The sequence below is a fragment of the Callithrix jacchus genome, chromosome 16 (genome assembly GCF_049354715.1).
Source record: "Callithrix jacchus isolate 240 chromosome 16, calJac240_pri, whole genome shotgun sequence".
In the NCBI taxonomy this organism is placed as follows: Eukaryota; Metazoa; Chordata; class Mammalia; order Primates; family Cebidae; genus Callithrix; species Callithrix jacchus.
The window spans coordinates 78,788,227-78,805,441 of NC_133517.1; the positions used below are offsets into that span (position 1 = coordinate 78,788,227).

The following is a 17,215-nucleotide window of genomic DNA, read 5'->3' on the forward strand; positions in this document are numbered from 1 at the left end:
CAAACAAACAAACAAACAAACAAACAAAAAACAATTATTTTTGCACCAACCTAATACTTCATGGTAGGAAATCCAGAACACAGAAGCTTGTATGCAGTCAGCCACTACAGCCCACATTAATCCCACACTCTCGTTTTTATCCAGAAGACCTATCCAAAAGGGGCAAGTGTCCAGGACACTGCTCTTCCATGGCACACCCACGTTTTCCTGCCTGTCAGAAGAGGATCTGCATTGATCAATTAAGTTCATTCTGTGACTTAACTACAAGTCAGACTGGCAGACTTACTCCACACCTGGCAAGTAACCTGAGGCCCCTGTTACTGCTTAACTGAATTATATCCAAGTTATTTGGGAATGGCCTCTCAGGCTTCCATGGATGCTGAAAAGAGCAAACACTTATTGGGTGTCCATTATGTGCTAGGATAGCACACAGTACTGCATATACTCTCTCAGTCACTGCTGAGCACCAAACTGTCAGCTAGGTAATATATACATTACAGTTAATAGTATTCCATGACATGTGGGAAAACCAATGCACAGAAATATCAAAGAACTTTGCTAACCACCAACATTGAGTAAATGAGAGTCAGGATTACAATCTAGTTCGGTATGTCTGTGAAGCTTGAGTACTGAAGCCAAATATTCAGATAACCAGTTAACATAAAGGTAGAAAGATTCTGCTCACATTTTGGACACATAATTTAAGTCTGATTTTGGAATAATACTTTCTAAGAACAGTGCTACAGAATTTCACCAACTAATCAACATACAGATAACACACAATGTGATTTAATTGTACACAATATGATGTAAGCCAAAATAACTAGACTTTTGTATAAATCATGTTCCCTTTAACATGCTTACTTCCTCCAACAGAAGCCTGATACAACTTAAATAGTTGGTACTTTTTTTATGACTCAAGAATTAGAGTTATTTTTATCTTAATTACAAAAAAATATTTTTTTCCTCTCAGTTCCATCATGTCAAAAATTTTAGTATTTAGTATTTAGTATTTAGGGAATACTTTTGGTTAGGTTTAGAGCTCCCTGAACAGAATAGAAATATAATCTATTTACTTTTTGAGATTTATGAATGTTTTCTATAGAGGCTTGTGAATATAGCAAACCAGTTAGAACAGTAAATACAGTAAAGTCCTTATATGCACTATTTTAAACCTTAGAATCCAGTGAAATCTGTTGTCTCATTTCAATATTTCTTTTTTATGATTTAATTCACTATAAAGTAATGGTCTTTCCCTCCCTTTCTGTGCTCTCTGATGTATTCAAAAATCTTTGAATCATTCTAAATATCACAATTTCTGATATTAAAATATTTTAAACCCCTCATTTTATTAGTAATGACAATTCCTAATTGGCCAAGTGCTTATGAAGCCAGATTTGTTATCATGTAATCAGTATTGAAATCTAGATGGAGTACCACTACCAACTTCTGCACGTAGGGAGACCTCAATCCCCTTGCTACAATTCATGTTTTGGAGACATAGGGCAAATTACTTAAACTCACTAAGCCTCAATTTCCTCATCTGGAAAATAGTGATATATGACAATATTGTAGTGATTTAAGAAGATGATGTATGTCCAGGTGCTTAGACAGAGCTTGGCACTTGTAATTTCTCAACAAATGATACTTATAACAACAATAAAAATAATGACAATAGTAACAATAAATTATTTATTGAGTACTTACTATGTAATCATAATTATGAACAAGAATCTGGAAGATATGAAGCATAAGACTCAGTTACAGCACTTGAAGTGCTTATGTACTATAAGAAACAAATACTAGCAACACAATAAACACAGAATTTGGCTTATGAGAGGTGTGGAGTGAGGTTTGGACTTTGCTCCTTACTAAAATTGGGTGTATCTCTTAGGAACTGTACTTGGCTGCTGATAAAAAAAAAAGCTGTGCCCAAATTACTGGTCGATAGAAACTGAAGCAATACATGGGTATTGTAAACCACTAAATATTGGGACAATCTGTAAACAGCAGTAAATTAATACATGTGGCTCATCATGTTGTAGTTTACAATGGTAATTCCTTCATTCTCATTACTTTATAGGAGGGTTTGACAAGCTTTTTTCTTCTGCAAAGGGTCAGGTAGGAAACATTTGAGGCTTTGTAGGCCAAGAGGCAAAATTGACGATATTATGTAAGTACATCTGTATAATTTCCATGCTTTGCAAATTATACTTTTTTTTGTTTTTTTCCCAACCAATTAAAAATGTAAAAATCATATTTGGTGAGACATAAAAAATAAATGGTGAGCCATATTTGACTCATTGGTCTTAGTTTGTTGACTCCTGCTGTATAGAATTATTTGGTTATACCACAGTTCATCTCTGAAATCTGTTGATAAATATTTGAGTTGTTTTCCATTTGGGGAACATTAAAATAACACAGCCACAGACATTCTTGCACATGCCTTTTGAAGAACATGTGCATGCATATTTGTTTGGTATACACCTAGGAGTAGAACTTCTGGGTCACAGGGTAAGTATACATTCAGCTCAATATTTCAGATGGTTTTCCAAAGTGGTTGTGTGAATTTGCACACCACAAGCAACATACGAGTCTTTACTGCTTCAAAATCTTGCCAAGAGTTGGTATTTTGTGTCTTTTTATTTGGACATTCTAGTGAGAATTGTAATTGTTTGTCTTTAGCACTTTCCAGGTGATTCTAATATTCAGCCAAAATTGAAAACCTCTGCACAACTATTGCTTATCCCTTATTAGGCTGAACCACATGAAATCGCTTTATTTGAAGGTTTTTAAAATGGTCAAACATTGGCTATTTCATATGGTTGAAACTAACATCTTTTTCATATCTTATTTATACTAAAAATAAAACATTTAGAATGCACATCATTGGGAAAGATATTAAAGACTTGATTTAAGACGAAGTTTTTTTTTTTTTTTTTTTTTTTTGAGACGGAGTTTCGCTCTTGTTACCCAGGCTGGAGTGCAATGGCGCGATCTCGGCTCACCGCAACCTCCGCCTCCTGGGTTCAGGCAATTCTCCTGCCTCAGCCTCCTGAGTAGCCAGGATTACAGGCACGCGCCACCATGCCCAGCTAATTTTTTTGTATTTTAGTAGAGACGGGGTTTCACCATGTTGACCAGGTTGGTCTCGATCTCTAGACCTCGTGATCCACCCGCCTCGGCCTCCCAAAGTGCTGGGATTACAGGCTTGAGCCACCGCGCCCGGCCCAAGACGAAGTTTTAAAATTAACAACAGATTTCAGTGACTTCTATACTTTAGTATCACCTAGACATTTAAAAGCTTGGAAACAGACCAACGGTTTTCACCCTCAATGAAGACTGGAATCTCCTGTGGGTTTTTAACACCTTGAGTGCCTCTACCCAAACCCTTAAAAGCCCTAATTCTAAGGTAAAGCTTAGCAATAGCTATTTGTAAAAGGCTGACACACAGCCAAGGTTGAGAACCATTGATATTACCTGTCCTATGGCTTTCTTTCACATTTATTCAATCTAAGAAAATACTTGACACTTTGGTGATTTTATATACATAAAGTAGGGAAGCACCTGGATGTCAGTTCTTTCCAGATTTTAGAATGCTTAGCTGCATATTAGGTTAGAAAATTCTTTTTCCCATGGAAATTATGTCTCACTGAATGGATCTCTGTCTACTGTAACTAAAAAATAGGCTTAGGTTTGATTTGTACACAGCTCCATGGACTCAGAATTAAAGTATCATCAAGAGCATCTAATGATTACATGCAGGCTCTTTAAAAGTACCTATACACATAGTATTATATTACCCAATAGGAAGACGAAACATGTAATTAGTGACCAGAACAAGAGGTATGCATGCATACACTTAGAAACAAAATTGATTTTTTTTTTTTTCTGACCAAGAGAGACAAAAACGTCTAAGTAGTCATCATAGGAAGAATCCGATTTTTGTACATCCTTATTTTACAGAGATTAACGTTATATACGGGTGACTGGGTGAATGTGGTATCAAATGCATTTCTGAACTCAAGGTCTTTAAAAGTCTTAATCCAGTCTTTAGCCAGATTTATTCCCGAGGCTATTCCCTTGCCCCTTCCAGCCATAACTGTATCCGTATTTCTACATGCGGGGAAAAAAAATGTCTGGAAACTTAATTTTTACCAGCTGTCGACTTGTATTGCTGTCCACGTGATTCCCTTTATCCTGTCTGCTTATAGCATCCCCAGCACCTATAGTTAGGACGTAGGTTCAGAAGTTGAAGGAACACTGATTCTTAGGCACTGTTAATTATTAGGCCCTACCCCAGCTGTCAACAGGCTCCAAGGCTAGGCAAACTGAAAGCCTCCTACCCAGGAAGCCAGGCAGGCTTTCATCTGACCTCCTCCGGGGCAATCCTGGTTTCCAGATTTTGTTCCTAACAACCCCTTGGGGATGTTGCCTATTGGGGATTTTCAAGCCACTTTTCCTCCCCTACACCCCATGCCAAGTATTTAGCCACCAGAACCACCCTGTAGGATCAGAAGACAGCTGTATCAGCGGCGGAATTTCCCCACAAAGCCCATACATCCAGAGTGCGAAGGAACAAGTTTCAGCCTCATCCTGGGCAGCGCTCTCTGGCCCCGGTGGAGAACCATAAGCGGCCGGTGGCTCTGCTCTCCCCACTAAATGGGTGGTTCAGGAGGCCAGGGGGCGGTGCCGGCTGCCGAGGCCAGCGGAAGAGCCCGGGGAAGCTCATCACACAGCCGAAAGCCACCTGCCCACCTCACCACACCTGCTAGGGGTCAAACCCCTCATAATGGACTGGGAAGAGCTCTATCACGGGTCCCTACTCTTACCACCGAACCGATCTCAGCGCACGGCCTCCTGGGAGATGTAGTCCGCACCGCTTCCCTTGACCCATACCCCCACCCCCGGCACCTCGAGTCCCCTCACAACTTTCTCGGCCTGGCCAGCTGAAGCTGGAGGTGCCGTCGGATTGTGGGGACGAGACGGCGCCCCGCGGAGGACTCGAGGTGCTCTCCCGAGTCCGAACGGAGGGAACTACACTTCCCAGGCCGCCCTGCGCGCGCCGAGCCAGGAGCCGGCTGCCTCGCTTTGCGTGACCGCGGCAGGTTGGTCCTGGAGCTGATGAGCGCAGAATATTTAGGCGAAAGCGAGAGGAGGGGGGCGTGCGGGGCAGGAGGAGTACCTCGCCAAGAAAATTATGCATGTGTTAGGAAAGCTCTGAGAGAATGGCTGTGGAAGGTAAGGGACGCTTGGGGCATTTTTAAGCTCCCTCTTAACCCGCGCACCCCAAGCCATAGATCCCCGAGGAAGCTTGGCGATCGTGGGGGAGGCGAGGAAAGCGGGTGGCGGAGAGCGGGCCCCTTCCTCCTTCACCTCTTGGCACTCACCTGCGCCGCCAAGGCCAATAGGCGCTTTAATTCAATTGCTTTGGAGAGACTGGAAGGGTAGGTGCGCAAGACTTTGAGGTAGAAGGTGTGGTGAAGAGTGTCCCTGAGGCGAAACGATATCCTGGAAATGGGCGGAAAGTCGGAGGATCGGGCACGAGGTTCTGGCCCCGAGATGCCCTTTTTCGCTGCCTCCTCCCGCCGGAGCAGACTGGGTGGCCCCGGGGCTGGGGATGCTTGGTTGGCCCCCTTCACGTGGGAGACGTCCCCGGGCCAGGTGCGTCCTTCGGAAGCTTGGACTGGGAATGGGTCGAGGGCCCTTCGTCCTGTGCACCTGCACCCAGCAGCGGCGGCCGCAGATATACCCAGAGGGTGGAGGTATCCCTACACCTGTCTCTGCTTTTACAGCCAGCGCCCCGGGCTTAGCAAAGTTTACAGGCAGGAAATGTAATCAGCCAGGGAAAAGAAGTGCAACAACCTCTTCGATTTGGGTGAATCCTTTTTTCTGAAGACCACTTTCTTTTTACAGTCTTGAGCTTCGGCTTTGCAGTTTTGACCTTACAGCCCTGCCTCCCTTGAACTTCCTGGTTGAAAGCAGCGCCGGGCTGCTCGTGAGGGGACCTGAGTTTTTCGTTTCAGATTCTCTTACCTTGGAACACAAGCTTCCTTGTTTAGGGTAGTTTCTGAAGAAGGAAAAAAAAAAAAATTGTGGACCAGAAGCGTTTGTGATGTCACATTAGAGGTCAAGCTGTGCCTGAATGATGAAATGATTGTGTGACGAAATGGGAGCCTACATTCACCTACAGAATTATGGTTCCTGAGTGCGGTCAGGTCAAAGGGGAACTGAGGTAGGGAGAGGAGGGCATGCCTGCTAGCTGCTTCAGGCGGCTTGCCAAGGGGAAATGAGCCTGTTCCTTGTAGACTAGAGACAGAGACTAGAAGAAACCATAAGGGCTGGCTTGCTCCTCCCTCTCCTCCCTGCCCCAGGAGAAACAAACTGAACTAATCTGACTCTCCCTCCCCTTATAATGACTGTCTTAACAACCCGAAGTAGCAACAACCCAGCTCCTACACTCAGCACCCATAAATTCTAAAAACTCTTTGCATTTGTTTTATCTCAGGTTCAGAGATCCACAGCCAGCCACTTCCAGCTTTCCTAACTTTATTAGCAAAAATGAAGTCTTCTCTCTTACAACCAAGATTTTTCTAGGTTTTCTTTTCTGTGCAAATGTACCAGAAGGGTGACAATCTGGCTTTTTTTTTTTTTTTTGCATCGTTACCATTGATAGTCAAGACTTCAGATCAGATGCCAAAACAAAACAAAACAAAACAAAACAAAAAAGCCGAGATAAAGTTCATCTTGAGCTTGAGACCAAGGATATGTTGAACCACTCCTGAAGTATCCCTTCTATGTCAGTATCCCTTCAGATGACACTGATTATGATCTCTCCTCTTCACTACTCCTGTGTCCCCAAGAGAGGGACACTCCCCCTTGTTGCTAGTTCACACTGCTCTTGAAAACAATTTCTTGTTCACTGTAAGAAGTATAAATTTGTCCTATTTCTTGCCTGATGGGCAATTACGCCAGTGAAGCCAGACTTTATGAAAACAAGAACTTAGGAAGGGAGTACATGTGGACTATGGAGAGTTTATTTTCTGGTGACTTATTTGGTTAAAGTACCTCTCTAGTAAACAGGTGATCCTGACTTTGATTCACAATGAGGTCTCAGATAATGAATTTTAATCTTTAATTGCAAATATTCCTATTTTTGGTCTTTGCAAAGATGTCAGCCTAGATCAGTCCCTTCCTAGTTACTCCTGCTTGGTCTTTCAAGTCTCAGAGAAAATATCATTTCCTCTGGGAACTTGTCCTAGTCCTCCTTTTCTTTCTGCCTTCTCAGCAGTCTTTCCAGTCTATGGGAGGTGCCTCCTGCTTACACTTATCTTAACATTTAACATACTTAACCTGTCTCTTACTAGACTCTAAGCCCCTTGGGGGTTTGACTTGGACTTTATATTTTCAGTAGCACAGTACTTGGCCCATAATAGATACTCAATGCTCATGAACTGCATGGCAAATATATTCATGGAGCTTTTGTAACTGGTTCTATAAGGGTAAATGGGGCTTTCTTGGAAGCCTAAATGCCATACAATAAGAGATGTCTGACAGATTTGAAGACAGACTTTTAAAGGAAGTGTTCATCTCTTCAGTCTTTTATCTTGATGCCTCAAAAATCTTTTAGAGCAGCAGTTTATATCTACTGCTGAGTAACATTGTCTCTGGCACGTTTGGGATATGTAGGAAGTGCTGCTGGGGGCTGCTATTGGTATTTTGGGCTTGTGGCCAGAGATAATAAATGTCCTGCAGTGCACTGCCATCCCATATCAATTTGCCAAGCCATGGCAAGTAATGACCAGTTTACTCAACTCATTGAGAAATGCTGCTTCAGAGAATAAGGAGTTTTGCCAGAGGAACTGAAATAGAAAATACAGTATGGATTACTTAACAACTAAGCTGTAGTTTTCATCTCTGGAAAAAAAATGGGCTCACTCCTGGTTACTTGCTGGGAACATTGTGAGGATTAAATAAAGGAGAGGCCTTCTAGAAGGATGTCTGGAACCTGGATCCTAAGTAAATATGACTTATACTCTCATCCCTCTTAAGAAAAGGTATACTATTTGGCATGTGTTTCATATCCTGAATTTTCACGTATTCATGCCAGCCAGTTTTTCTAATTAGTAACAAATTAGAAGGTTTTTACTATGTGTAACATTTTGCTTAAGTAAACTTGAACTTGTAAAAGTGTTAATAGCAAGTAGTTCACTCATTCATTTCGCTGAACCTGCAGCTGTGTGTTTAAGATGAAAAAGAGGTGCTCTTTATTGTTCTGTGGCTACTTTGGGTTATGTTTTCTTCTCAATTTAATTGCATCACCCTACTTTTGTCTACTAGCCTGATTGTGACCCATGTTTTGCATTTATGGGCAGCTTATATTACTCTGCCACAGAAAAGTACTTATAGTACTCCAGCCACAGGACAGAGTACAACCTTATGTTCTGTATTTGAATTAGGATTATATTGGCATCCATTGCCTTAAAAAAAAAAAAAAAAAAAAACAGTGTCTTGTGAAGCAAATCAGCAGGAGTAGGAACTAGGACCTCTAGGAAAGAGGTACCAGAGACCCCAAACTAATCCATTCTCTATGGACAGACTGTGTAGATGGTTGCACCTGCTGATGTTTACTAACAGAAATGGGTTGCAATATTATTCAGGAAGAAGAAAAAATTGGATTCATTAGGGACAGTGTCATATTCATCTCTGTATTTCAGGGATGGTGCCTGGCACTTTGGAGGCCCACAGTCATTGTTTCATGAATGACATATAAATGCATGAGTCCCCAGAGCTAGAGAAGGGTTTTTTACTCCTCACCCCCAATTCCTTTTTTCACTTTATCCTCAGAGGTTTATGAAAAAAGTATGGAGAATGGACATTGTACATGGTAATTTCTAGTCCACGTCTGACAGAATAGCACCTCTCACATGGCAGAAAAATGACTTCCAATATTGTTTAACACTCACCTCTCTCCCCAAGAAAAGCATGTTTAATGGAAGGCCATGTGCTCTTAATGACATCTATATTAAGGGATCTGAATTTTCCATCAAAAATGAACAAATCGGTTTACCAAAATCTTCTAATAAGTCATTCAGTGCTCAAGTTCTATGTTTTTCTCCTGTAGGAGAGGGAAGCAACTACCCATCACCATTAATATTTTAAGGCTAAGTAATAATAACAGTGACTAGGAAAATGGGAAATGAGATAGTGTCAAACGTTTGTGACAAATAGAAGCAGTCATGGTAAACACTGGGTTTTGGCAGCCCCATAAATGATGACCCTTACCCAACTTGAATTCAGAACTGCATTACAGAGTAAAAGGAGTCACATGGGAAATAAAAAGCATCAATTTTATCACAAGGCTATGGTGGGTTATTTTTTTCTGACTTTGGGTTGGAGGGTAAGTAGGCTTGCTGATATTGTACCTAGCAGTGAACTTACTCATCATAGGGGTGCCTCCCTCTATACTAGTGGTCCTCAACCTTTTTGGCACTAGGGTTCAGATTTGTGGAAGACAGTTTTCCCATGGAGGGGTATGGGGATGGTTTGGGGAAGAAACTGTTCCACCTCAGATCATCAGGCAGGAGTGGGCAACCTAGATCCCTCACATGTGCAGTTCACAGTAGGGTTTGCACTCCTATGAGAATCTAATGCCTCCGCTGATCTGACAGGAATTGGAGCTCAGTGGCAATGCTTGCTTGCCCACTCCTCACCTTCTGTTGTGTGGCCCAGTTCCTAATAGGTCACAGACTGATACCAGTTTACAATCCAGCGGGTGGGGACCCCTGCTCTATATCACTGACAGGCTGGAGAGCAGAGAGAACATGGGCTCCTGCAGCAGGCAGGGGGGACCCAAAGGAAGAGATGGAGAACCTATGCTTTGTGCCTTTTCACAGACTTGCTCATCAGACAGTTGACTTCTCTCCTGAGGAGGACTCAGAGGGTGAAGAGGGAGACCAGAAGTGTAATTCTAATGGATTTCCCTCATAGGACACAAGAAGCTCCCTCCTGCCCCTGTGTGACTCTCTTGGTGCTAGCTCACCTGTGCTTTCCTATCTACCTTTTCTTGCTGAGAACATCATTTGAATGTACCTCTTCTACTGGTGGCATTTTCTAAGGGCAAGAACTATGTCTCATGTCTCATCCATGAAGCTTGAATGAATAAATAGAGACAAATGAAGGAATGAGTGGGTTTATGGCTGCTTTTGATTTCCACAGTAACTCTTGTACACACTTAATGAGAACTTCCAACTGTGTTCCTCTACAGAGCAGATGTTATGAAAGCAGTGAGACCATGGACACGTTTCCCTCATAGGTACTTATCCCTGCAGCAGCATCACAGTGTGATTGTTAACTAATTACTCCCTCATTCTCTCCCATTCACTTATTCCCAAGTGTCTTTTTTTCTTATTTTTATTGTGTTCTTTAGACCACCAAATCTGACTTTCCTGCACCAGCAGTTTCTTTTGATCACTTTGTTTTAGGAAGGAGAATGGCGGCTAGACGTTCACCATGTTCACCATTGAAAATTCCTGTCCAGTGACTGTGTGAACAAGAATTGGGTCCTCCAGGTTTCAAAGCTAGTTTGAAACTTCCTTTGGCAGTGGTTCTTGCCACCCCCATCTCTTATGTTGCCCTCTTAGCTAGTTCAGACAGGGCTTCAGTCTAATTGTACAGATGTTTTGCCTAGCCCAGCCCTTCCTAATTCCGTTTATCTCACCCTTTCTTTCTCATCTGCCTAGCTGTTCTCTCATGCCTGATGAAACAAGGGCTGGTGCTGAGAAGTGGATCTGGGAAATCTTTGCTGGCGTAGCTGTGTTCTGTAATGCTGAGTCACACTGGATGATGGGGCGACATGTTATAAGGGTGGGGGGAGCTGGGGATCTGAAGCCCATGCTTGAAAACTGGTGAGTGAGTGTCAGCTGTTGTGCATTTAATTAATTAGAAGAAAGAGGGAATGTTGCAAATGCTCATTCACTGGCATTCAAGCAGGCTGTGCATTTCTGTTGATAAACAGTTGAGTAGCACCCATGTACAAGGAACTCTACGAGATATGGTGGGGAGTCTAACAAAGAAGGGAGCTTAGCCCACTCAGCCCCCTGCCAGCCCAAGCCCTCCCCTGCAGCCTCCACTTGGGGGAGGGAGACAGAGAAGCAGATTAGGCTGAATGATACAAGTGCTAAATAAAAGTACAAGCACCATAACGTGGGAGGTCTGAGAACAAATGGAGCATTTAGTTATGAGCTGGATGGGGACAGCCTAACGAAAGGAGTAGCATTGAGTGAGATTTTGAGTAGGATTTTGATGTGTGGGAATCGGGCAAAGGGCATGAAACTGAGTAGTGCTGTATAATGCATGCTTCCTAATGGATTTCCCCCACATCCCAGGGATGTGGCAGTTTAGCTCTTTATAGGAAGGAAAGTGAATGGGGAGCCTCCTAACTCATGTCTGGTAAAGTCCTTTTCTTAAGGGCTCTATTAACTGCTTGGCCAAATCTGCAGCACTCCCTGCAGTCCAGTTGGATCTTGCATATGGTCCTTTTGAAACCACAAGAGCAAGTGAAGAAAGCTGCTCTCTTGTAAATCAAGCTGATTCCTCCCCAGTTTTCTGAAGTGAAATGTAGCAGCACCACCTGCTCTGAGCTGGCTCATGAGAGCAAACATGGCTATATTTAGTCTGATTTTTCTAAAGTGTGGGTGCAAGAAGCTACTTGTACAGCTCACCTCCCATGTGAAGAGCAGGACAGGATGGCAGCTGTCAGGTGGCAGCGGTGGCCCACCTCACTGCCTCCCGCAGCCTCCTTCCCAGAGCAGCAAGGGGCTGGCAAGAGCCCCTTGTCAAGTTTTATTCCTTTGCTCCTCGCTGCTCCCTGCCCTTGCTGCTGCAGAAGGTGTTTGTGTTCTATTTGGCAAATCCCGAGTCTCAAGTGATTTGACAGGTGTTTGTGAATTGGCTATGGGGTGTGGCTCTTGGAGCTACAGCTGCCTTTGAGACCTGGGGTACAGAATGGGCTCAGCCCTGCTCCTGGTTTTTCACTGCCTCCACAGTGCATGACTCTCCCCTTAGGGATCATAACAGTCACTGCGTCATCTTTAAATGTGCAAGATTGGCAACCAGGCTAGATGTGAACCCCAGGTCCACCCAGTACCTACTGGGTGCCTCAGTAATTCACTGAACAGCTCTGAGACTCCTTTGCCTGTCTATCAAATGAGAATATTAATTGTTATGACATAATAGCCATGTTGAGAATGTTCTATTAGTAAAGGGGAAGCTCTTAAGACCTGGTTTGTGGTAGATGCCCAGTAAACACTGAGTAAGATGTTAGACAAGATGATGGTGATGATGCTGTCTGTTTCACCTTGTCTTCCTGCCATACTTAGGAAAGCATCTAAGCCATTTTTATAGCATTTTTATAGCCCCATGATATTACAGGCTGGCTCAATGAGGTAATGTAGGTTATCAAGTTGGAAGAACACCAACAACGTGTAATTGATAAAATACAAGGTATCCTCAGCTTAAAGTGTACTATTTGATGTATTCATTATCTGACTCTGTACAGTTACGAGGCAACAGAGGGAAGTAAAAGTTATGAGTATATTCACTAAAGACTCATCACTTACGTAATTTTTCTCTACCACAAATTCACTTGCCACTTAACACCAGCTGTTTTGTAGGCTGGTCTCTTTCTGATTGTCTGATCATCACCCATCCATATATGTATGCAAAGTAAGTCGATTACAAAGAAATTCCAGATCTTGCAAAAGAGAAAATAGTTCATGGACTCCATGAAAGTGACATTGGGAAACTACTGGAATAATATGCCGTGACCCAATTAAGATCTGACTGAGCTAGGCCAGATAACCATTAAAGAAGAGAAACTGACTAGGATATTGACTTGATAGGCATTAAAGGGAAATATTAAGACCTTTTTGGGATTAAGAGAAGTCTTTAGTGAAAAGAGATGCTATAAACATTTTGGGGAAAATGTTTCCTTTATATTTGGGCTATGAAAAGTCAAGTATGAAATGAAACATATTTTGTCCTGAGGACATAAGTCCTGTTGCTAAAGTTATATAACAAAAAAAAATGGTTTTTTTTTTTGTTCTAAGAATTAACACATTTTCAGTTATAAGCTAAATTTGGTTAAATATCAGATAAATGTCCCTGTTTCTCTTTTCAAGATGCAGTGCCATTTAAACTTTCACTATTAATTTTGAAACTCTAGTCCCCATTGCAATTCTAGTCCCCCGTTTTCTTCATTTCTCACTCTTTCAGGGTTTTCTATTGGTATTTAAATTGGCTTTAAACTTTGGGTTGCTTCGGCGCAATTTACATACAGTAAAATCAGCTTTTGTAGTTCTTTAAGTTTTGGTAAATGAATTAAGCATTTAGTGAAAAGAGATGTTCTAAATATTTTGGGAGAAAATGATCTCCTTTATATGTGGGCTACGAAAAGTCAAGTATGAAATGAAAGATATTTTCTCCCGCCGACATAAGTCCTGTTGCTGAAGTTATATAACGAAAAATGGTTTCTTGTAACCACTATCACTATCAAGAAACAGAGCAATTCGAACACCTTGTAAAGTTTCCTTGTGTCCCTTTGTGGTCAGTCCTTCCCTCCACCCAGAGCCCCTGATAGCTACTGCTCTGAATTCTGTCCCTGGGACCATAGAATGGAATATTTGAAGTTAGGATTACTACCGAACTCCTAGACAAATGGCTGCCTAGACTTTTACCTTTTCTAGATTTTATATAAATGGGACAACATACACTATTTTATATAAATGGGCAACATATGCTGTATTGCCAGTCGAATCTTCTTTCTTTCACTGAGTGTAATGCATTGAAATTCTTCCATGTTGTTGCATGATTCAACAGTTCAGTTCTTTTCATTGCTCACTAATATTCCATGGAATATCTAAACAGCAGTTTATTCACCAATTGAAGTACATTTAGCTTGTTTCCAGTAATTGGTAATTATGAGTAAACCACTAAAAAGCAGTTGCTTACAGGTTGTTGTGGGAACCTAAGTTTATTTCTCTTGTGTAAATAGATAGAAGTGTGATTTTCAAGTCATATAGTGTGTATGTTTTACCTTTATTAGAAACTGCTCAACGGTTTTCCAGATTGGTGGTGTCTCACATGTGTTCTCCTTTATTTATATTTTCTTCCCTGTGCTTTCCATCTTCTGATAATGAGGATCTCATAAGGATAAGAGAGTTAGGTTAATGAAGCTATACAGGTAGTTAGATGGGATTAGAAAGACACAGCTTTCCAGAGGTGAGTTTCTTGAGCTACACTGCTACAAGATTGGGCAGTATAGATATGGCAGATGTTAAGTATAGACATCAAGCATGGGTATAGTTCAGAAATGCCACTTGTTTTGGCATATAAAAGAAGGCTTATGAATAGTAACTTGTAATAAGAATTTGTCATCAAGTTCTGTTTTTTGACTTTGTTGTTGTTGTAGAAAAACAATTAGATAAGGAAAACAGTCCAGGGAGAGCTTATTTGGGGGAAAATTAGCTAAGAAAGGAAAGACAAGACTAATTTTGAGAGGTCACAGAAGGCAAGTTTAGCTACAAAGGGGAAAACTTACCTATTCCTGAAAGGAATTGGTTTTGCCTGCCAAGGTTTGTTATGGACTCCATCTCGTGAAGCCTGAGAAAGGGTCACTTCACCGTTTCCTGTATGGTTAAGTTTTGGGGATGGCAGGGGTGAGGCCTATATATTGATGCCCTGTGTGATTCTGATTTAGAACAGTCTTGCAACAGATGTCCATTTATACAATGGGCGCAGTGCTTGGTTCACTTGCAAAGACCACATTTTACTCAGACACATATTGTTTATGGGGCCTGATAGTGGGATTGTTGTCAAGTGCAAAAGACTATCTTGGAGATGTGATTTGGATACTGACATGTTGGGATTTTCCAGGACTTCCCACTGGTCTCTGGGACCATAGAATGGAATATTTGAATTTAGGGTTACTATAGAACTCCTAGGTAAATGGTTGCCCTAATACTTGTTGTCTGAGGTTGTAACATATGAACATTTCAGTTGAGTGGTTTTTTTGTTTGTTTGTTTTTGGAGAATATGCCTGTGCAGTACATGGAGGAAAAAATGTGATGTCATTAACCAGGTTTCCATAGGTGTACTTTGTATTTGATTTTGTTTGAAGTTTGTCTATTGCCTGCTTGATGACCAGTGATGTTTTTGGTGGAAGAGAAGGTGGAACTAGTAACCAAGAAATGAGCATAGGGATAGGGAAGGGGATGGAGTTGGAGATGTAGCATCCAAATTCTAGCCTCAGTTAAGTCATTACCCTTTTGTTCTCTATCTCTGAGAGTAGCATCAGGTACTTATCAGTGCTTTGTGATGCTTTCGTCCTGCCTTTCATTTTTTTCTGCTTTCTAAGCTTTTTTTCTAAGCATTTCTTTCTGCTTTCTAAAGTTTTTTACATTGTGGTCATTTAGTAGATAATTTTGCCTGGATAAATGGGATTGATATTTTGTGTTAGTCATCTAGGGAAGTATATTGTTGGTATAGCATTCATTTCCCATCACTTACAAGTACAATGAGTACCTACTATATGCCAGGATCTAGAAGAATTTGATTTATAGTTAGATAGTAGGATGGGTAAGCTTAGGAAAACCAGGTATGCCAGAGTCTGAGCTTTTAGGCAGTGTTTCCTTAGACGATAAGATTCTCCCGGGGCACTTGATAACATCCATATTCCTACTTCCCACACTAGGGTAATCTTTTCAGGTAAATCAGAAATGGGGCCCTGAATCTAACATGCATCCTAAGTTGTTCTTACTAAACTTATTCAGGAAACACTGACTAATTTAGGGGCAGAGTTCTTAATGTAAGATCACAAGAGGGAACTGAAGGATTTCCTGAGATCCTTAACCCCCTTGCAACTGTAGGCACAATTTGTATCTGGAAATTATGTGTATTTTCATGGGGAAAGAGAATGGAGCTTTCATCCTATTCTCACAAGGGCTAAAGATAGTAACCTCCGGTCCATGAGCACATGTATTTGACTTTTTTTATTCTCTAATCTATTGGCAGTGCCTGTAACCATATCTGGCTAATAGAAGCAATCAACTATTTGTTGAGTAAACCAAAAACTAATGTTGTTTTGTGATTCTTCTGAGCCAGGATTTTTATGCCCTCTCTCTAACAGTTTTCATAATGCAATGAACTATGTGAGTTTTTCTCCTGTCTAATCATTGAGACAATTTAGGTCCAGAGAAGTTAAGTAATTTTCCTGAGGTCACACAGGTAATTTGTGGTAGAACTGGGCTTTGTGGCTATGTCTGCCATATGCCAGATTTCTTGCTTTTCACTCTGCTGTATTGCTTTCTGATTTGTCCAAGTTGGATAATTTGGTTCTGATTTACTAGTTGTTTTTTGGAAACCTTGGTTACTTAAGAAAAATGTCATTATAATAAAAACAAAAAATTGCTTATTTGGGCTCTGCAATGGGGAAAATTCTTTTGGATTTTTGAATCAAATTTTCAGCCAAGTGTTTATCTTAGTATTAGCTTTCTATACTTTTGCTTTCTTTCTTTTTATGGAGCTCCAGGTCTTTGAGTTTTCTCATGCTGCCTTCCAAATTCACCTGTACTCCAGCATGCAGTTAGTGTAAATTGCCACTTTAAGTATTCACTGTGCACTTGCTATAAGCTCAGTGCTGTGAATGGCACTGGGAAATACAAAACAATCTACGGCTATTGAACTTACTGCTCCTGAAACTTACAGTCCAGTCAGCGCTTCAAGATTTCTGTTATAAACGAGTCACAGCAAAAAAGGTTGGGACATGGGCAGGGCATGTGGGTAGGAAGGCTCAATAGGGGCTGTGCTCTGTCTGTATCAGAGGGGAGCTGCCCTATCCACAGCAATGGTCCTCCCACTGCCCCAGACTCCCCTGGAGAGGTTATTATATGGACTTGTTTTGTTTTTTAAATAGAATGAACTAACTGCAGTGGAAAGTTTGCTCACAGTCTGGAAAGATTGAAAAAACAAGGGAGAAGCTAAAGTAATGTCGTAATAGGGTGATAAGGAAAAACAAACAGGGGGGCAAATATTAGAAATGCTTCTTAGGTGAAACAGAAGATAGGATTTGGGATTGTTTAGTTCTAAGTAGTGATAGATACATAATTGCTTCCAACTCTTCAGACTCTCCACTGCCAATAAAATAAAGTCCAAACCT

The 17,215-nt window shown here is 41.4% G+C and overlaps 3 protein-coding genes across 15 annotated transcripts in view; 1 reads left to right on the forward strand and 2 right to left on the reverse strand.

Annotated features, from left to right (window-relative positions):
* COLEC10 (collectin subfamily member 10) overlaps positions 1 to 5,753 on the reverse strand; it is a 513,203-nt gene extending 507,450 nt beyond the window's left edge. For both annotated transcript variants that reach the window (XM_035276463.3, XM_054246461.2), the window contains exon 1: positions 5,391 to 5,753. The gene's annotated coding sequence lies outside the window, so the exon portion shown is untranslated. The remainder of the gene's footprint in view (positions 1 to 5,390) is intronic.
* LOC144579771 (uncharacterized) overlaps positions 1 to 5,753 on the reverse strand; it is a 156,594-nt gene extending 150,841 nt beyond the window's left edge. The window contains exon 1 of the mRNA XM_078353273.1: positions 4,833 to 5,753. Coding sequence (XP_078209399.1) covers positions 4,833 to 5,206 — 374 coding nt within the window. The 5' untranslated portion in view covers positions 5,207 to 5,753. The remainder of the gene's footprint in view (positions 1 to 4,832) is intronic.
* The window catches only part of SAMD12 (sterile alpha motif domain containing 12), a 503,727-nt gene continuing 491,584 nt past the window's right edge, over positions 5,073 to 17,215 (forward strand). For all 12 annotated transcript variants that reach the window (XR_013528142.1, XR_008477084.2, XR_008477086.2 and 9 more), the window contains exon 1: positions 5,073 to 5,241. Coding sequence is in view for 3 of the 12 variants with exons in the window: in XM_035276468.3 (XP_035132359.1) it covers positions 5,229 to 5,241 (13 nt within the window). In the remaining 9 variants the exon portion in view is untranslated. The remainder of the gene's footprint in view (positions 5,242 to 17,215) is intronic.